At 41.2% G+C, this 21,882-nt stretch overlaps 1 protein-coding gene across 1 annotated transcript; it reads left to right on the top strand.

The window, feature by feature from the left end:
- Positions 1-298: 298 nt before the first annotated feature.
- LOC101147747 (neuroblastoma breakpoint family member 11) lies at positions 299-21,664 on the top strand. Its single transcript, XM_063707689.1, is given in 6 exon segments — positions 299-500; positions 2,348-2,450; positions 3,282-3,496; positions 4,547-4,619; positions 5,082-5,293; positions 21,621-21,664. Coding segments are annotated over 6 exon segments (822 nt in total). The 5' UTR covers positions 299-325.
- The last annotated feature ends 218 nt before the right edge of the window (positions 21,665-21,882 follow it).

The raw sequence follows: 21,882 nt of genomic DNA, 5'->3' as shown, positions 1-21,882 counted from the left end.
ACCCCCACCTTCTAATTCTGTTATTGCAACTGCAGACGGTTACCTGGCACGCTGGCCACAATCTACCTCACTCTTGTCAGAGTCTGAGCTATCGGCAGTGCTTTCAGCTCTGAGTTCAGGCACCTCGAACCTTGTTTTTGTGGTGAAGGATCCTAAAGTGCTGTGGGGAGTGATCACATTTTTCACAACAGTAAGTTAAGAATTTCAGTTACTGACATCCCTCAGTCCTGATTAAACCTATTTGATTTCACCAGTTTTTAACCCATCGTGTTTGCCTTTCTTCTCCCCAGTCCCTGGCTCCACCTCTCCTGCCACAAACATCAGCATGGTGGTATCAGCCGGCCCTTGGTCCAGCAAGAAGGCAGAGATGAACATTCTAGAAATCAACGAGAAATTGCGCCCCCAGCTGGCAGAGAACAAACAGCAGTTCAGAAACCTCAAAGAGAAATTTTTTGTAACTCAACTGGCCGGCTTCCTGGCCAACGGACAGAAGAAATACAGTAAGATCTATAGGCTCAGCATCACGAAAGTGATGAATGATGTCCTGTCTTCTCTCTGAGACACTAAATGCTCTCTCCATCAAAAATAATTTCATCCTTCCTGTACTTCTAGGAAAACAGAAATGGGTATTTTAACATTTTGTTAAAGTTGGAAGACAGAGGTACCAAAGTATTTAGCAACTTTCCATGTTTGCAATCAGGTGGGGGTGGGACTAGAGTTAAACTCACAGTTATTGATTTCTGACACAGGCACAGAATGACCTGTTTTCTCCAAGAGGCTCAATCATGTTTTCAAGAATCCTCTCTGTACCATATAAGATCCTGCAGACAAATAACATCTAGTCTGTTGTTCTAAATGTCTAGGACTAGTGAACTTTTATTCAGTTCAAGTTTCTGTTGAGGCCCAACAGGCAAAGCTCTGTTCTAGTGACTCTGAGGGGAACTTGGTGATAGTAGCCAGTACCCACTCTGAGGGGCTTCAAGAGGAGTCTGCTCCTAATAGAACCTGTGCTATCTATAAGTGACAGCATCAAGAGCAGGGAGTAGGGGCCGTGCAACGTGGCTCACTCCTGTAATCTCAGCACTTTGGGAGGCTGAGGCGGGCAGAGCACGAGGTCAGGAGTTTGAGACTAGCCTGGGCAACATGGAGAAACCCCATCTCCACTAAAAATACAAAAAGTAGATGGGCGTCGTGGCGGGCAACTGTAACCACCACTAATCGGGAGGCTGAGGCAGAAGAATCCTTTGAACCCAGCAGGCAGATGTTGCAGTGTGCCAAGATTGCACTATTGCACTCCAGCATGGGCGACAGGGCAAGACTCATCAAAAAACAAACAAACAAAAAGATAAATAAAAACAAAAATAAAAATAAAAAGCAGAGAGTAGCTTGGTGAGGGTGAAGTCCTGCTTCCTGGGGCACAGGCTCTTGTTCCTAAAGAGGAAGAAAGATCACACCCGAGAATGTGTGGAAGCAGCAGTGCAGTGTGCAAAGCAGGGACCCTCAGCCTGTCTCCTGGGCTCCATCCAAGTTGCTTGTCTTGTCTGTCCGTCAGTTTCCTCATCTGGTCAGAGGGTACTACAATAATACCTACCTCTGTAAATTGCTGCAATGAATTACATGAGGTATTTCCTGTCAATCTCCTTGAACATTAATTGTCACAGTGTAAACACTATCTATTAGTTCTTCATTCTGATGTTTCTAAATTAACACAAACTAATCTTATGCTGTTTCTAAATTAACACAACTAATCTAAATCTTAATGCTGCCTGTCATACTAATAAAGTATTTGGGCATATTTCCTTCATGGCCTTATTGTCTTATGTCTCACACTTTATGCTTCAGATATGATTCTTAAAACCATATCTGAATATATGATTTAAGAATGAAATATTTTTAAAGTCCTTGACATATTTGTCCTTGAAATACCCAGTAAAAGGGAAACCATCAGTCCCATAGTCCTAGGGGCCTTCCCGACTGTACAAGAAATCACTACTTCATGCCCCAGTGTGGTATTTTAGAGGAGAGGCTGCAAGGCTTGGGAAAGTGGCCCCGCATTCAGAGTCAGACTTCAGGGGCTGTGAGTTCTGACTCCACTTCGTTGTGGTTGAATCATCTTGTCAACTTCCTTGATGTGCCCTTGAGTTTCTCTTTCTTTGTCTTTAAATTTTGGAGGATAAGATGCCAGAAAGTCAGGAGACTGAAGAGTAAAGATGTGGAAATCCCTGCCTAGAGCCTGGTACTGGGGAGAGTTTTGTCCTTGGGATGGACCTGGCTCCTGCCCTGTAGGCAATGACCACAGCAGCATGTCCAGCCTTCCACTGAGGCAGGCGTGTCTGTCTTTTCTCAGAGTATGAAGAGAGCAAAGACCTCATAAAATTTATGCTGAGGCATGAGGGACAGTTCAAGGAGGAGAAGCTTGCAGAGCAGCTCAAGCAAGCTGAGGAGCTCAGGTGAGGGGACCCCGTGGGGGGAGGCAGGCGGGTAGGTGTGTAGATCTCTGAAGTACAGCAGCTCGGCGGGGCGAAGTAAGAACGAAGCTGGGCCAGGGGAAGGGCAGAAATTGCCATGGCAGGCTCACGACACACAAATATTTATCAGAGAACAAGGATAATAATAAGTTATATGTTGCAGTTGTTTCTTAGAACCTTGTTTTCTCTTTTTCAAACAAGTAATTGTTGATGTGAAATTTACATAACACAAAATTAACCAAAGGAGTGTGAACCACACAGCAGCATTCAGTATACTCAAAATGGTGTGCCGTCACCACCCCACTTACCCTTAGTGAGAATCACCTCCTGACTGACTGCGGCTTCTCATTCTTTCACTCAATCAATGTTGCCTTCTCGACCCTGTCATTCTTTTCTTCTTTCATCTTTTCAATTCGCCCCATCTGCATCTGGCCTCATTTCTGTACATGGCTTTGTATCTAGTGGCCGCAAGATGCACTATGTGTATTTTCACATGGAAATGTCCATGGCCAGAGTGAGGAACTGAAAGGATGTCTTTTTGAAACGGAATTAGGAAGACACCTACTTTTGTTTACAGAAGGGAAAGATGAATGGAACATCATCAAGGATCTTGCAGGAGCCCTCTCTGATACAGGGAAAGCCTGTAGACCATTTTCTATTCTTTCTCTTGGCTACAGTCATTCCTTTCAATGTGTGCTGACCTCCTGCTTGGAGGTCTCCTTGAGGACATTGTCTCAGAAATCTCTGTTGCAATATTTGAACGGATCACTCAACCCTTTCCACTCTTAAATTTTCTCTACCGTCTCACCTTAGGCAATATAAAGTCCTGGTTCACTCTCAGGAATGAGAGCTGACCCAGTTAAGGGAGAAGTTACGGGAAGGGAGAGATGCCTCCCGCTCATTGAATCAGCATCTCCAGGCCCTCCTCACTCCGGATGAGCCAGACAAGTCCCAGGGGCAGGACCTCCAAGAACAGCTGGCTGAGGGGTGTAGACTGGCACAGCAACTTGTCCAAAAGCTCAGCCCAGGTAAGGTGGCCATAGGCCCTGATGACCCAAAACCCCAGGCTTATGAGAGACTCCAGACCTCCATACTTTCACAATGACAGTTGTATCAGTGGGGTTTTATTCTACTACACATATGTGGCCATGACATGATCAGGACTTCCTGGGTAAGAACAGAGATGGGAAACCCATGGGTTTGGAGGTCACAGTATTGGAAGTGTCCCTCCTTCCTTGATGGAAGGTGGTCTTTGGAGAAAGAGGCAGCATCTATCTAGTTTTAAAGGACAGGAAGGAGGCTGTGATGAGAGGGCGCTTGTTGGAGTGAAAAGAGCTCTGGGCTAAGAATGAAGGTTCCCAGGCTGTCTTTTTGGCAATGTTCTTAGTAAGTGTCAGTGAGTGAGTGATTTATCTTTCCAGAGTTTCTCTCTCTCCATCTGCAAAGGCAGACAAATCGTCTCTTGCAAGGGTCTGAAGCATCCAAATATGGGAACACTTACGAATGCTTTTCAAAATGAGATGAAGCCCCTCTCCGTGTGGTGTTGGAGAAGGCACTTGATGTGGGGGCATTTGGTGGTAGGAAGTGCTTCAGACTGGAGCACTCCCCAAGGATAGAATGTCCCTGAATAACACAGCAGAAGCCACATGGAGGGCCTGTGCAGTCTCATGATGCATAGAGGACTGTGGGACAAGTTTGTCCTCTCCTAAGAGAAAAATGAGGTTTGAAATGTGAACTGTGACAGGACACCAAGCCTGTTCCTGGGAATCAGATCTGTGGCAGGATGGGGGAGACAGCTGCCAAAGTCCAGAGAGAGGCTGCACAAGCCTCCAGTGATATGGGAAGCAAAAGGTCTTTTCAGTGTTTGGCCACATCTTGATGGTGGCCCTCCAGATCAGAAATGCATTGCCCGATGGACCAGGAAACCATGCCAGGGCATTTTGTGAAAGATAAAACATGAGAGTTTTCAGTACAATGCTGAACCATACATAGATGTTCATGTCTCTGTGCACATTGGGCTGACTGTGCTTGCAGAATGTGAAGTGGGAAATATCTGAACGAACATTTTGTATTTATAGAAAATGACGAAGATGAGGATGAAGATGTTCAAGTTGAGGAGGCTGAGAAGGTGCAGAAATCATCTCCCCCCAGGTAACACTGAATACTCAGGAGCAAGTAATGGGTGGTAACATATGAAAATGTCTAGGAGGCACGCCCTCTCTGGCATCTATGGTGGGCCAAAAGCCCGCATTCCCTTGGCCACAGTATGTGAAATTCAACCCAGCTTAGACACAGGGTGCGGCAGCTGTCGTGTTTCTCTATGTGTGCCGAGTGTCATGTCTGTACCATACAGGGATAGCTGAGTCTTCATCCTCCTCAGCTCCTATCTGTCCAGTGCACTGAACACCAGCTGCTCTCTTCCTCTCTGGCTCCCATGACAGCCATGCTCTGTTGCAGAGAGAAGAGGATTGCCTGTTCCTCTTTAAGGGAACCTCCATTTTGCTTTCTGGGACCACTCTCTTAATGCCGCCTGTCAAAACCAGCTAGGACTCCCTGGGGTCCAATCCCTCTGTGTTTAATCTTCTGTCATCTCTGTCCCACCTGGCTCATCAGGGAGGTGCAGAAGGCTGAAGAAAGCAAAGTCCCTGAGGACTCACTGGAGGAATGTGCCATCACTTGTTCAAATAGCCACGGCCCTTGTGACTCCAACCAGCCTCACAAGAACATCAAAATCACATTTGAGGAAGACAAAGTCAACTCAACTCTGGTTGTAGACAGAGAATCCTCTCATGATTAATGTCAGGATGCTCTAAACATTCTCCCAGGTAGCCTCTATTTTCCTTGTGTCTCATACCTCTGTCTAGGCTATGGAAGATCAATTCTGAGGACAGGCTGTATATACACATATTGTTATTGTTTTAGTCAGAAACTAGGATGGAGCTAGGTGCTGTGACTCACACATATAATCACAGCACTTTGGAAGGCCCAAGTGGGAGGATGACTTGAGTTCAGGAGTTGAAGACCAGCCTGGACAATATGGTGAAACCCATCTTTACGAAGAATACAAAAAATTAGGCAGTCATGGTGCTGCGTGCCTATAGTCCCAACTGCTCAGGAGACTTAGGTGGGAGGATCGGCTGAGACGATCCTCCCACCCTCGTTCACTCCTCGCAGGCTAGACTCTCTCTCCTTTTCATTGGCTTGTCTTAGCTATTAATAAGAAGTCTCGGCCTGGCGCGGTGGCTCACACATGTAATCCCAGCACTTTGGGAGGCCGGGGTGGGTGGATCACGAGGTCAGGAGATCGAGACCCTCCTGGCTAACACGGTGAAACCCCGTCTTTACTAAAAATACAAAAAAAAAAAAAAAAAAAAAAAATTAGCTGGGCGCGGTGTTGGGTGCCTGTAGTCCCAGCTTCTTGGGAGGCTGAGGCAGGAGAATGGCATGAACCCAGGAACCGGAGCTTGCAGTGAGCCGAGATTGCGCCACTGCACTCCAGCCTGGGAGACAGAGCGAGACTCCATCTCAAACAAACAAACAAAAGTAAGTCTCTGACCAGGGGCGCTGGCTCACATCTTAATCCCAGCACTTTGGGAGGCTGAGGTAGGTGGAACACCTGAGGTCAGGAGTTCGAAACCAGCCTGTACAAGATGGTGAAACCCCATCTCTACTAAAAATACAAAAATTAGCTGGCATGTTACTTGGCGCTTGTAATCCCAGATGCTTGGCAGGCTGAGGGATGAGAATCGCTTGAACCCGGGAGGCAGAGGTGGCAGTGAGCTGCGATTGTGCCTCTGCACTGCAGCCTGGGTGACAGAGTGAGACTCCATCTCAAACAAAAAACAAGAAACCAAAAAAGAAAAAAATTAAAAAAGCAAAATGCAATCTTTTGTGCTACACAGAAACATTGGCCACTCATGGGGTAAAAATCTCAGGGCCAAGCCTTGCTTTATAGAAACGTATAAGCGAGAAAAGTGTAGAAGTGTTTATATCTTGGTTTCAAGGTGACTGCATAGCTAAGACAAGTTGACTTAAAGGAGATCAAGACTGGAGATGACAAGGGTGAAACCAGGGAAACAACATCTTCAAATAAGTAGACAAGGCTGCCAGTGACATCCCTCAGTCCTGATTAAGCCTATTTGATTTCACCAGTTTTTAACCCATCATGTGTTTGCCTTTCTTCTCCCCAGTCCCTGGCCCCACCTCTTCTGCCACAAACGTCAGCATGGTGGTATGTGCCATGGTGGTTGGCTGCACAGATCAACTCATCACCTAGGTATTAAGCCCAGCATCCATTAGATATTCTTCCTGAGGCTCCCTCAACAGGCCCCAGTGTGTGTTGTTCCCCACCATGTGTCCTCCTCATTTAGCCCCTACTTACAAATGAGAACGTGTGCTGTGTGGTTTTCTGTTCCTATGTTAGTTTGCTGAGGATAACGGCTTCCAGCTCCATCCACATCCCTGCAAAGTAATCACTCGTCCTTTTTATGGCTGAATGGTATTCCATGGTGTATATGTACCACATTTTCTTTTATCTAGTCTCTCACTGATGGGCATTTGGGTTGATTCCATGTCTTTGCTATTGTGAATAGTGAGAAGCACTTCTTAACTGCTGTGACAACCAAAGCACTTCCATAGATGTCCCAACTATCCCCTAGATGATTGTATTGTCCTCATTAAGAATGACCTCTAGTCATACAGGAAAACATTTTTCTGTTTTATCATTCACTCTTCTTTTTTTTTTCTTGCTTATTATTCACTAGTTTAGCACAGCCTTTTAGTCTAAAAGACAAAGATTTACTTGGCCTTTAGACAATTCCTATATGTCTTTAAATTTCTTATTTCCTCACCACTCTTATTATTGATGTTTTCTTTTTCATAAGTGTTAGCACAGTGCCTTGGTACATAGTAGATATTCAATTAGTATTTGTCGAATGAAGGAAACTTAACTGTAGGCTTTTTCTTCTTGCCACTTTCTGCTGTTTGTACCTGTTGAAAATGATGGAGGTACCAGTGTTCATAAAAACCTTGAAAACAGGCTGGGTGCAGTGGCTCATGCCTGTAATCCCAGCACTTTCGGAGGCCGAGGCAGGCAGATCACTCGAGGTCAGGAGTTCAAGACCAACCTGATCAACATGGTGAAACCCCGTCTGTACTAAAAATACAAAATTAGCCAGGCATGGTGGCGCATGCCTGTAATCCAAGCTACTCGGGAGGCTGATGCAGAAGAATTGCTTGAACCTGGAAGGTGGAGATTGCAGTGAGCCAAGATCGCACTACTGCACTCCAGCCTGGGCAACAAGAGTGAAAGTCTTGTCTCCAAAAAAAAAAAAAAAAATTAGCTGGGTCTGGGTGCAGTGGCGCACGCCTATAATCTCAGCACTTTGGGAGGCTGAAGTGGGCAGATCACCTGAGGTCGGGAGTTTGAGACCAGCCAACATAGTGAAATCTGCATCTACTAAAAATACAAAAATTAGCTGGGTGTGGTGGCACACGCCTGTAATCCCAGCTACTCGGGAGGCTGAGGGAGGATAACCACTTGAACCCAGGAGGTGGAGGTTGCAGTGAGCTGAGATTGCACCACTGCACTCCAGCCTGGGCAACAGAGTGAGACTCTGTCTCAAAAAAAAAAAAAAAAAAAAAAAAATCCTTGAAAACAAAGCACAGACCTGTAGACTAATGACTAAAGGGTTGGCTCAAAGCAGCAGTTTGATGGACCACTTGCCATTAGTTAGTGGCCAGTAGAGTGGAGCCTCTTGTGGAATACGGCTTTATTTCTGCATATGAGAGCTTATAAGTAGAGGAGGCATCCCATAATTACATGCCTTTCAGATAAACAGCTGATGGGCTTTGTAGGCAGAGTTACTTTAATGAAGTCATTAATAGCTGAATTTGTTGAATGAAAGCTTCTTCTAGAGGATCTTTTCTAATTTAGGTACTAACGTGAGGTATTTTTACTCTCAAACTTATTAAACTGTTGGTTCCCTGATTTTGAATTTATGGTGCCAGTTATTAGATCCTGATCTCTTAATATGGTCACTGCTAAATGTTTACAGGTATTAGCATACCTAGTTAAGACAAGTTAGGTTGAGGAACAGAAATTTTTATATCTTAGCCTCGTTGGTTTGAAAAAAAATTAGTTATTTGGATTGCTGATATAGTGCAAAAACTATTTATAAAGGTACATTTACTTTCTGTTTAATAACATGTAAAAGGCAAACAGCAAATTAATTTTCACTGCTAGTCTTGATTTGTATGTTTTAGATTAAAGGGTTGTTGAAACTATAATAAAAAACCAAATGATGGTTGGGCAAAGGAGGACATGATTAGACATTTCTCAAAAGAAGGCATATAAATGGCCAACAGGTATATGAAACAGTGCTTAACATCACTAATCATCAGAGAAATGCAAACCAAAACCAGAATGAGATACCATTATACCCCAGTTAGAATGGCCATTATTAAAAAGACAAAAATAACAGATGCTGATGAGAATGTGGAAGAAAGGGAAGTCTTAAACACTGTTGATGAGAATGTAAATTAGTATGGTCACTATGGAAAACAGAATGGATATATTTCAAAAAAACCTAAAAACTACCATACAATCCAGCAATCCTGCTACTGGGTAGTTATCCAGAGGAAAAGAAATCAGTATATCAAAGGGATACTTGCACTTCCATGTTCATTGTAGTACTATTCACAGCAGCAAAGACGGAATCAGAGTATCCATCAATGGATGAATGGATAAAGAAAATGTGGTATATATATATATGCAAGAGAATAGTGTTTGGCCATAAGAAAGAATGAAGTCATGCCATTCGTAGCAACATGGATGGAACTGGAGGTTATTATGTTAAGTGAAATAAGCCAGGCACAGAAAGACGAATATTGCATATTCCCACTCATATGTGGGAGGTAAAAAGTTGATTTCATGCAGGTAGAGAATGGAATGATATCTGAGGCTGGGAAGGGTGTGTGAAGGCAGAGGGGGTGAGGTATGTGGATAAAGAGAGGTTGATTAATGGGTATAAACATAAAATTAGATAGAAGGAATAAGTTCTGATGTTTGATAGCAGAATAGAGTGACTAAAGTTAACAACAATGTATATTTCAAAATAGCTAGATGAGAGGATTTCAGATATTCCCAGCACATAGAAATGATAAATATTTAAGGTGATAGATGCCCTAAATGCCCTGACTTGATATGCATGTACCAAAATATCACATGTACCCCATGAATATTTACAGATATCTGTAGCAATAAAAAAGTGGTTGAAAGTAATATTAATAAGTGAGAATTGTAAAAATGTTTAATTTGCTGAATGTTTCAACCTTAGTTTACTAATCTTTAAAATTGTTGGTTTATTATTCTCTATCTAAAGTGCAGGTGCTGATTGAATGGATAGGGAGAAGTTGTTTTAATATTATATTAGCATCCTATTTTAATATGCAATCAGAATTAGATGGACAGATTCAGAGTTCCTAAGGTTTTTAATAAGATTAGCAGTATAATATAGGTCTATCTCATCCTGTAACACTAGTACTGTAAAAGGTTTCCAGAAGTATATCTATTTGTATTCCTGAGTGTGATTGATTCTGGATATTTTCTTTGAGGACACACACATATACTCTATTTGTGAAGTACAGCACTTCGAATTTAGTTTGTATTTGATAATAACATTAAAATAACAGGCACTAGATTATGCAACAGTAACAGCAGTCCATTTTTATTTATTCAGTAACTGTATTGGTACTTTCTATATTCCAGGAGCTGTTCTAGGTACTTGGGCTGTTGTCTTAGTCCATTTTGTGTTGCTTATAAAGGAATAACTGAAGCTGGGTAACTTAAAAGAGGTTTACGGCTGGGCGCCGTAGCGCGTACCTGTAATCCCAGCTGCTCAGGAGGCTGAGGCAGGAGAATTCTTGAACCCAGGAGGTGGAGGTTGCAGTGAGCCGAGATCCTGCCACTGCACTCCAGCCTGGGTGACAGAAAAAGACTCTGTCTCAACAAAAAATAAACAAAAGAAGTTTACTTAGCTCATTACTCTGCAGACAGTACGAGAAGCTTCGCACCAGCATCTGCTTCTGGTGGGACCTCAGGAAGCTTCCAGCCATAGTGGAAGGCCAAGGGGAAGCAGGTGTTCCGCAAGGCAAGAGAGAAAGGGGAGGGGTACCACACTCTTTTAAACAACCACATCACTCATTCCTATAAGGACTGCACCAAGACATTCATGAGGGATCTGCGTCCATGACCTAAATACCTCCCACTAGGCCCTACCTCCAACATTGGGGATCAAATTTCAACATGAGATTTAGAGGGGACACATATCCAAACTATATCAGCTATATTCAGGAAGAAGTAAGGAGATTAATAAAATGTTGAGAAAAATGGGTAGTAAAATCAGGATTTAAATATTTTCTTCTCCTTTTGGCTTTCTTTAAATTTAATATTTATTTATTTATTTATCTATTTTATTTTTTTGAGATGGAGTCTTCCTCTGTTGCCCAGGCTGGAGTGCAGTGGCACGATCTCAGCTCACTGAAACCTCTGCCTCCCGGGTTCAAGCGATTCTCCTGCTTCAGCTTCCTGAGCAGCTGGGATTACAGGTGTGCGCCACAATGCCCAGCTAATTTTTGTATTTTTAGTAGAGATGGGGTTTCACCCTGTTGGCCAGGCTGGTCTTGAACACCTGACCTCAAGTGATCCACCCGCCTCAGCTTCCCAAAGTGCTGGGATTATAGTCGTGAGCCACTGTGCCTGGACTTAAATTTAATATTTCATTTAAACATTAAATTAATGTAGCTATCTCTGGATTAGAGCAAATGCCCTTTTGCCCATTTCAGGTCTGAGATATTGTTGTTGTAAGAACTAACAACTAGCCCTCATTTTGCAACTGTTGTCAGCCCTTTTTATAGCTGATTTTATTTATTTTAATTAATTATATATAAATCGTATTATAGTACTGTGGGAAAAAATGTTTTATTTTAGCTGTTAAATTATTGAACCTTTCAGGGTCTTCATTTTCCTTGTCTGTAAAATGAGATAGTTGTGTTTATTCCTGCTAGCTACGGTTTAGTGATTTGAGCTTTGGGGTATTTTTGGATTTTGTGTAAGGGAATTTTCTTCTGTAGTTTTTCCACATAGATCGTGTGGTAGCCACTGACATACTAGGATTTAAATTTTACCCCTGAAATAATCTCCTTTATGAGTTACAAACTATTAGTGCATATTTTATCTTATAATGATGAACAATCTTGAAAATGTTAGGATGGAGGACGTAATGCAAAGCAATGTCAAAATTTTCCTTTTATAAATCAAACAAAGCAATAATGCTGGTAATGTTGACTGAATAAATTAAAACTTTTTTTTTTTTTTTGAAGACTTGGGATTCAGTAACAGGTAAACTTGGCCTGGGATAATTTTTTTTTTAGAACTATTTTATAAATATTCTTTGTTTGCTTTGAGGTTGCATTTACATTGCTTTTGTTTTTAAAGTTGTATTCAGTTGACTAATTGTTTTCTTAATCCAATGGTCAGTGGCTACTGTTAACAACCAGTTTGTATGTGATCTTTCCTGACCTGAATGTTCCTGCTGTGAGTTGAATTAGATCATACTTGTGAAATCCTCCTATGTCATTGATGGAAAGTCAATGCTAGAATTCCAAGTATTACTTTTATTTCGATGAAGAGTTCTCAGTCAGAAGCTCTGATTGCTCTGTGGGTACATGGTAAAATAGTACTTTTTAAAATGAAATGGTGATGGTAGATGGTTTTTTTTTTAATATTTATACTTGGCAAAATAAAAAAGCTGGCAATCCTTGCAGGTTTCCAATTTTTTAATTTGAAAATCGAACTGCTTTATGGGAACCAAAAGTATGGAAATCAGTAGTCTAGATCAGTGTTTCTCAAACTGTGTGCCAGGAGATTTAATAGGAGTTCAGAATTATGGTAAAATACTGCATACCAAATTGTTTCCCTATCTCCATCCCTCCACTTCCCCTTTTATGACATGGAATGGCATATTAATGGTTCTGAAAAATCATTCATTAAAGCATCATGTTTGATATTTAGTTCAGGCTTTTCTAAATCTAGTTTTTCTCCCCACCTTAACCACTGGTTAATATCTTGTGAAACATGGTTTGAGAAATATTCCATATCCAAATCACTCAGAATAATTTATTAGAACCTACAGTTTGTTGAGAATTTAGTATATTCCCGGTACTATCTCATTTAGATGAAGTGAGCTACCCAGTGTCACACAACTGGTTGGTTATTCTGTGTTTCCAGTCCAATTGTGTGTGTGTGTGTGTGTGTGCATGCATGCATGCATTTAAGGTGGACAACATGATGTTTTGAAGTGCACATACATAGTTGAAATGATTACCAGTCCAGCTTTGTTTTGCTTCACATTCATTACTCTAACCACTTAGGCTGTTCTGAAGCATTGCTCAGTTCTCATTTCGAGGCTAAGTACCTAAGACTAGGATATTCAGAAGTTCATTTTATATGCCTTTTGACTTCCCTAACTACTAGAATATGGTTAAGGGAAGTATGATTTTATCAGAGCATATACTTTGTAGGTGATTTTAGTGACTTTTAATCCCAGGTTATTTTTCTTTCTACACAATGCTTGGAATGTAGAGCTTAGAATTTTTGCTGAGTGAATGAATGTTGTCACTTTGTCAAAGAAGATTCTGTCAGCCTAAGCTAAAAGCAAGAAAGTACATTTTACTTCTAAACTATTGTGGTACACATCAGAGCTAACATCTATACTTTTTGGCTCATTTATCATTTTATATTTATGCCGCTGGATTGTTCCCTTTCTTGCTGCCTTTAGTGTGAGCAAGCCAAAAACACTATAAATCTTTTCTGCTATATTATGTTGTCTGAGATTAACATTTTCTCTGGTAATTCTTGTAGTCCTGTGTGTTTCTTCCTTAGAAAATTTGGCTTCTTGACCATCTGATCAAGCTTGTATCAAGTAACACTTTGTCTTGTGACCTGATTTTCTGCCTTGGTACACAATGAGCTAAAGAAGCTTGGTTGATTATGCACTCCTGTTTGGAATCTGTAATGTCAGTGTTCAATCATGGCCTGAATTAAGGAACAAAATGATAAAGGTGGCTGGGTGCGGTGGCTCACGCCTCTAATCCCAGCACTTTGGCAGGCTGAGGCAGGTGGATCACTTGAGGTCAGGAGTTCAACACCAGCCTGGCCAATGTGGTGAAACCCATCTCTACTAAAAATACAAAAATTAGCTGGGCATAATGGCGGGCACCTGTATTCCCACCTACTGGGAAGCTGAGGTGGGAGAATTGCTTCAGCCTGGGAGGCAGAGTTTGCAGTGAGCCAAGATCACGCCACTGCATTCCAGCCTGGGCAACAGAGTGAGACTCAGTCTCAAAATAAATAAATAAATAAAGGTTGTGAATGTGAATGTTACTATTCTTAGGGGGATGAAACCATAAATCAAGGTAGTTTTATTGGCCTGGAACTGAATCACAGCCCTTCAAACAGTATTTAAATTGTATAGGTATCCTTGTGTAACACTGAAACTGTGGCCTATTGTTTTCCTTTTTAGTAAACTGATTTTCTTTATTAATAGCCAAGTGAACAATTGCTTACAACTCCTTGAGCTCAGAGAACTAATTTCAAAATGTTTAGACTGGAAACTTTCTCTTTCTTGTAATGAATGAGAGGTATGTCTTCCTTAATTTCTTGAAGGAGAGTGGAGAGAAGTCAGTGAGGACAGTATTTGTACTCTAGAAAGAGATTTTCACAGAGACCTTGAGGATAATGGTGGAACTGGGAACAGAACTCAGAAGTTCTGTTGTCTTTGTTTTGGGGTTCACTTGATGCTTTTGAAAAGGGAGGAGGATGTATAACCTGGCTTGAAAAGGGAACCAGTCTCTTTGACCTAGTGACGAGACTTAGCATCAGAGTAAAAGTATGGTGGGTACTGGCCTAGGAGCTGTGATGTGTGGCAAACATTTTGTGTTCTTAATCCTTCTAATTAGGAATTTCTGACTGTCTTGCCATGTGATACTCAAAGAGAGTATAAACGATAGAATGTTACTAACTTAAAATTGTGGCTGTCAGACTAGACAGAAAATGGGCTTCTTTTTTTTGACACTTTAATCACCATTGGAACTTCTGTTTTAGATAAAATAAACACTTTAAGTTGATAACAAAGAGGTAGAAAAACATAGCTGTGAAATTAGGAAAAAAGTAGTAAGTCTTTATATTACATTTGATGTACTGAATAAGTATTGGATACAAACTTGTATAGGTTTCAAGAGTATTTAAATTTCACATTATGTGACCTGATATAAATAGGTCTGAATTTGTAGCTCCTTGTCCTCTAAGGTGTCACGTATTGTGATAACTAATCCTTTGAAATACCGGAGGCAAAAGAAATAATGCATTAAAACCACCCTTTTCCTTTCCTTCCTATATTTCTAGTGCTTTGTGTCCTCTTGGGTTGTTCTTTTAAGTGGGTAAGCATCAGGGCTAAGCTATGCTTAGGGAGTTGTTCTTGATTCAGAACCTGCTACTGAGTATCTTCACTAGAGTTGTTTGCAGTAATCTTTTAGAGCCTAGGGGGAAAGCAGCTTAGTTTGGTGGAAACAGTTGGGTTCCTGTTTCCAATGATTCTAGGTAAGTAACTTAGGTTTTTTGTTATGCTTTTCTTTTACAGATGGGATGATAGAAATGACTCGGCTGGGCGTGGTGGCTCACGCCTGTAATCCCAGCACTTTGCGAGGCTAACATGAGAGGATTGCTTGAGCTCAGGAGTTCGAGACTAGCTTGGGCAACATGGCAAAACTCCGTCTCTACAAAAAATATAAAAATTAGCTGGGCGTAATGGTATACACCTGTAGTCCCAGCTACTCGGGAGGCTGAGGTGGGAGAATCTCTGAAGCCTGGGAGGCAGAGGTTGCAGTGAGCCGAGATGGTGCCACTGCACTCCAGCCTGGGCAACAGAGCGAGACCCTGTCTCAGTTTAAAAAAAAAAGAGAGAAGTGAGTTACTGAATTAGAAATGAGTTACTGAAAAAGAGAGAAATGAGTTACTGAGGGGTAAGATTTTGTGACTGTATACATTGGAAATATTTTGGGGAGAGGTTTGTTGTGAAGACTTGATGTATTAATAGGTAAGTGTAGGATAGATTTCCATAGTGCCTGACATATAATTGGCATTTGATTATTATTCTTGATTTAGTGTTCCTCCCTTTAAAAGCATAGTTATTTTCTTTCTTTCTTTTTTTTTTGACATGGAGTCTCACTCTTTCACTCACTGCAACCTCTGCCTCCTGGGTTCAAGCAATTCTCCTGCCTCAACCTGCAGAGTAGCTGGGATTACAGGCATGTGCCACCACGCCTGGCTAATTTTTGTATTTTTAGTAGAGACGGGGTTTTGTCATGTTGGGCCAGGCTTGAACTCCTGGCCTCAAGTGATCCTCCCTCCGTGGCCTTCCAAAGTGCTGAGATTATAGGCTGAGCCACTGTGCCTGGCCTAAAAGCATAGTTATTTTCAATCAACATGGTATAATGAAAAGAAGATGGAATTTTGGATTCAAGAAAGACCAAGGTTTAAAGCTCCTTTTCTTTTTCTTTTTTTTTTGAGATGGAGTCTTGCTGTGTGCTCTGCGCTGTGCCCAGGCTGGAGTGCAGTGTCGTAATCTTGGCTCACTGCAAGCCCTGCCTCTTGGGTTCATGGCATTCTCCTGCCTCAGCCTCTTGAGTAGCTGGGACTACAGGCTCCCAACACCACGCCCAGCTAATTTTTATGTATTTTTAGTAGAGATGGGGTTTCACCGTGTTAGCCAGGATGGTTTCGATCTCCTGACTTCGTGATCTGCCCGCCTTGGCCTCCCAAAGTGCTGGGATTACAGGCATGAGCCACTGCGCCCGGCCTATAGCTCCTTTTCATCCCTTGGGCAATGTTCTGATTTTCTATTATTGCCTAACAAGTCTATCCAAAATGTAGTGGCTTAATACAATAACTTATTATTATCTCTCATGTTTCTGTGGATTGGCAGGGTTCAGCTGGACACTTCTCCCCTTAAGGTCTTTCATGTGGTTGTGGTCAGATAGTACCTGGAGATGGGACCATCTGAAGACTCTGCCCTAGGCTGGATCCAAGATGGTGTTTTCCTTTTACTTGTCTGATGTCTCAGTGCTCTTTGAGATGGTCTCTCTATCCAGCAGAGTAGCCTAAACTTATGTGGCTGCTCAGGGTTCCAAGAGTTAGGAAGTAGAAGTTGCCAGGCAGTTAAGGGCTTTGGAACTGGCATAGTATTGTATCTGTTAAAGAGGTCACAGGGCCTCCCAGATTCAAGGGGCTTGAGAAATAAACTGCATGTCTTTAAAGGGAGTGGGAAGGTCACATTGCAGAAGAATATTTGGGCTGAGAGGTCTTATTGGGGCTGTCTCTGGAAGGTCATCTGGGCACAATTTTTTTTCATTTTCTTGTTTGCAAAATAGCAATAACAATATTTACCTCACAGAGTGGTTAAGTGGAATAGCACAGTGTCAAGCACATCATGTGTTTAGTAAATATAAGTAGACTTCCCCCCTTAATTCTCTAACTTAACAAATTACTTCTGATCTACTTTTATTTTAAACGGCCACAAATTTGCTCAGTATATGGTTTGGTTAACTGTTTCTTCACCTGACTATGTTTCTCAGACTGTTGTAACTTAAAACAAACTTTATCATGGAAAATTTCAAACACATCAAAGTAAAGAGAATACCACATTAACAGAATAAGGGACAAAAACTGCATGATCATCTCAATTCATGCAGAAAAAGTATTTGATAGCTCCAGCACGCTTTCATGATAAAAACACTCAAGTAGGAATAGAAGGAAACTCAGCATATCAAAGTGTATTTATGAAAAGCCCACAGTGGCTGGGCCTGTTGGCTCATGCCTGTAATTCCAGCACTCTGGGAGGCCAAGGTGGGAGGATCACTTGAGTCCAGGAGTTTGAGACCAGCCTGGGCAACAAAGTGAGACCTAATCTCTGCAAAAAATAAACACAATTAGCCAGGCATGGTGATGTACACCTATAGTCCTAGCTACTTGGGACGCTTTGGTGGGAGGATTGGTTGAGTCTGCAGTGAGCAAAGATCGTACCATAGCACTTCAGAATGGGCAACAGAGCAAGACCCTTCCCACCCTCACCCACCCCCTCCCCCCAACAAAAAAAAGCCCACAGTGAACATCTTATTCAGTGGTGAAAGACCGAAAGCTTTCCCCCTAACATCAGGAACATGGCAAAGATGCCCATTCTTGCCACCACTATTTCAACATAGTATTAAGAGTCCTGGCCAGAGCCAATTTAGGCAAGAAAAAGAAAAGCACTCAAATTAGAAAGGAAGAAGTAAAATTATCTCTGTTCACAGATGATATGATCTTATTTGTTGAAAACCCGGAAGCTGGCTGCAGTGGCTCATGCCTGTAATCCCAGCACTTTGGGAGGCCGAGGCAGGCAGATCTCGAGGTCAAGAGATCGAGACCATCCTGGCCAACATGGTGAAACCCCGTCTTTACTGAAAATACAAAAATTAGCTGGGCATGATGGCAGGCATTTGTAGTCCCAGCTACTTGGGAGGCTGAGGCAGGAGAATTGCTTGAACCCAGGAGGCAGAGGTTGCAGTGAGCCAAGATTGCACCACTGCACCCCAGCCTGGTGACAGAGCGACACTCCATCTAAAAAAAAAAAAAAAAAAGAAAACCCTAAACATTCCACAAAAAACCCTGTTATAACTAATAAATGAATTCAGCAAAGTTGCAGGATACAAAATCAACACACAAAAATTAGTTATGTTTCCATACACAGTGAACAACTTGAAAAATTAAGAAAACAATTCCATTAACAATAGCATCAGAAAGAATGAAAGTTAGGAATGACCCTAACCAAAGAAGTGAAAAATTTGAATATTAAAAACCATAAAATACTGCTGAAAAGAATTAAAGAGCATACAAATAAATAGAAAGACATCCTATGTTCATGGATTGGAAGACTTAATATTGTTAAGATATGAATTCTGCCCAAAGTGATCTACAGATTCAACAGAATACCTGTCAAAATCCCAACAGCATTTTTTTTGCAAATAGAAGTTTCATCCCAAAATTAATTTGGAATCTCACGTTACCCCTAATAGCCAGAACAGTTTTCAAAAAGAAAAACAAAGCTGGAGGACTCAAACTTTCTGATTTCAAAATATATTACTAAGCTATGGTAATAAAACTAGTGTGGTACTGGCATAACAACAGACATATAGACAATGGAATAGAGACTCCAGAAATAAACCCTTGCATATGTGGTCAGATGATCTTGGACAGAGGTGCCAGGACCCCTCTGTGGAGCAAGGACAGTCTCTTCAGCAAACAGTATTGGGAAAACTGGACTTTAACATACAAAACAAAAATTTGGACTCATATTTTACACTATATATAAAAATAAACTCAAAGTAGATTAAAGACCTAAATATAAGACCTAAAACTGTAAAACTCCTAAAAGAAAACTTAGAGGAAAGGCTTATAACTTAAAACTTAGAGGAAAGGCTTTATAACTTTGGATTTGGCAGTGATTTCTTGCATATGATACCATAAGCACAGGCAACAAAAGCAAAAATAGGCAAATGGGACTGCATCAAACTTAAAAACTTTGGTGCATCAATGAACACAATCAACTTGAAAAGGCAACCTGTGGAATGGGAGAAAATGTTTGTAAATTGTGTATCTGTTAAAGTATTAATATCCAGAATGTAGAAAGAACAACAACTCAACAACAAAAGATCAAATAAACAGATTAAAAAACAGGCAAATGACTTGAATAGTCATTTCTCCAAAGATGATAAACCAATGGTCAAGACACATTTGAAAAGATGTTCAACATCACTAATCATCAGAGAGATCCAAATCAAAACCACAATGAGATACCACCTCACATCCATTAGGATGGCTACTATTAAAAAACAAACAGGGAATTACGAGTGTTAGTGAAGATTATGAGAAATTGGAACTATTCTTGTGCACTGTTAGTGGGACTGTAAAATGGTGCAACTGTGATGGAAAACAGCATGGCAGTTCCTCAAAAAATTAAAAATAGAATTACCATGTAATCCATCAAACTCACTTCTGGATATGTATCCAGAAGTATTCAATGCAGGACCTCAGAGAGATATTTGCACACCTATGCTCATAGCACATTCAGGATAGCTAAGAGGTGAAAACAACCCAGATGTCCTTGATGAATAAATAAAATGTGGTATATACACACAATGGAATATTATTTAGCTTTAAAAAGGAAATAAATCCTGTCATATGCGACAGTGTGGGTGAACCTTGAGGATATTGTGTTAAGTGAAATAAGCCAGTCAAAGACGAATACTGTATGCTTTCACTTATATTAGATATTATTACTGAAACACCAGGGATGTGTTCTAGGTTATGCTGCTTGCTGCACAGAAAGCCAGTTGCTGAGACGATGAGTTTTGCCAGAGAAGGAGGTTTTAATTGGGTGCTGTAGCTGAGGAGAGAGTAACTCGGTCTCAAATCCATCTCCCTGGCTGACTACAATTAAGGGCTTATATAGCAGGGAAGAACTGTAACTACATGCAGGAAAATAGGAATTAGGGAGAGATAAGGAAGAGAAGTTGGTCAACAGGAAGCAGGAGGTCACTTAGGCAATCATGATGGGTTGAGGGGTTTGAGGTTTCATTGTTTAGATGCAGTGATCTGGTACGTTTCAGTTCCTTGATATCATCTGGGAGATCTGATGGTTGGTTTCCTGAGAAAGGAACTCAGATAAGACAAATGTAACTTTTTCAAGTTTTAAGACTGGGAGGGTCAATTTCTATCTTTATTCAAAAGAAACTATAATGGTCAGTTCTGTGGGACAGTTGGGTTGTTGGTGTCAGTATCAAAAATTATAAATTCATAGAAACAGAGGTGGAATGGTGGTTACCAGGGAATGAAGGGGAGAAATGGGTTGTTGTTGTTTAATGGGTATAGAGTTTCAGTTTTGCAAGATGAGAAGGTTCTGGAGATGTTTCACAGCAGTGTGAATATACTTAACACTTCTGAACTGTACACTTAAAAATGGTTAATATGGGCCGAGTGTGGTGGCTCATGCCTGTAATCCTAGTATTTTGGGAGGCTGAGGCAGGCAGATTGCTTGAGCTTAGGAGTTCAAGACCAGCCTGGGCAACATGGTGAAGCCTCATGTCTACAAAAAATACAAAAATTAGCCAGGTGCAGTGGCATGCACCTGTAGTCTCAGGAGGCGGAAGTTACAATGAGTTGAGATCATGCCACTGCACTCCAGCTTGGGTGACAGAGGGAGACCCTGTCTCAGAAAAAAAAAAAAAGAAAAGGTTAAGATGGGAAATTTTTATGTATTTTCTACCACAAAATGTGTAGACAGAATAATACAACAAATCTACATGTATACAGCTTCAACAATTATCAACTTATAACCAATCTTATTTTATTTCTGTCCTCATCTAACACCTTGTCTCTTGATTAGTTGGAAGCAATTGATAGAGTTTTTGAGCTCTTAGAGTGAAGGGGTGGACCCTTAACATAGCTGGAAATCATGGGAAAGCTAGTGACTTGTGTGAATCCAGAAGAAAAGTGGTACTAGTAAGTGGAGTGAGATGAAGTCTTTATAAGGAAAATCTAGAAACAGGAAATATAATATCTTTAGAGTATCATTTTGGGGTTTCCAAGTATCTAAGAGGCAGATTAAAGAAATGGAAGTGAGATAGTTTTTTGAGACCAGACTTTGTTCTGAAATCAGACTTAAGATACAAATGTGCATTTTTTACTTTGATAATTAGAGAATGAAGATCTTGTGTATTCTAAAAAGTTCTCTGTTTTTCCTGTAATGTTGATTGCAGCAGGATAGTCCAGGGCTGTGTGGTTTGTTTTATAAGTAGCTACTTTTATCAAGAATAATTAGCAGAGCATTTGGGAAGAGTTTTGGCTTTTCTTCCCTTAAATCAAAATATAACTATTTAGAAAGCTTTTATTGTTGCTTATAAATGGAAGGAGTACTTGTCACTTCCAAATGACAGGAAGAACCATAGAGCACTTCTACAGTTTGATTTATATCTCTTAAGTGTCATGTTCCTGTGCAGGAGCTGTAGTGGTTGACAGCCTGGTTCCTAGAACTGAGAGGTGAAGCCAGCTGAGCTTCTGGATTGGGTGGGGACTTGGAGAACTTTTGTGTCTAGCTAAAGCATTGTAAATGCACCAATCAGTGCTCTGTGTCTAGCTAAAGGATTGTAAACACACTAATCAGCACTCTGTAAAAATGTACCAATCAGCACTCTGTAAAATGGACCAATCAGTGCTCTGTAAAATGGACCAATCAAGCAGGACGTGGGCGGGGACAAGGGA

The sequence above is a fragment of the Gorilla gorilla genome, chromosome 1, assembly GCF_029281585.2.
Source record: "Gorilla gorilla gorilla isolate KB3781 chromosome 1, NHGRI_mGorGor1-v2.1_pri, whole genome shotgun sequence".
NCBI classification, from domain to species: domain Eukaryota; kingdom Metazoa; phylum Chordata; class Mammalia; order Primates; family Hominidae; genus Gorilla; species Gorilla gorilla.
Note: the sequence above shows the minus strand (reverse complement) of the source record. Positions and strands in the feature narration are given on the sequence as shown.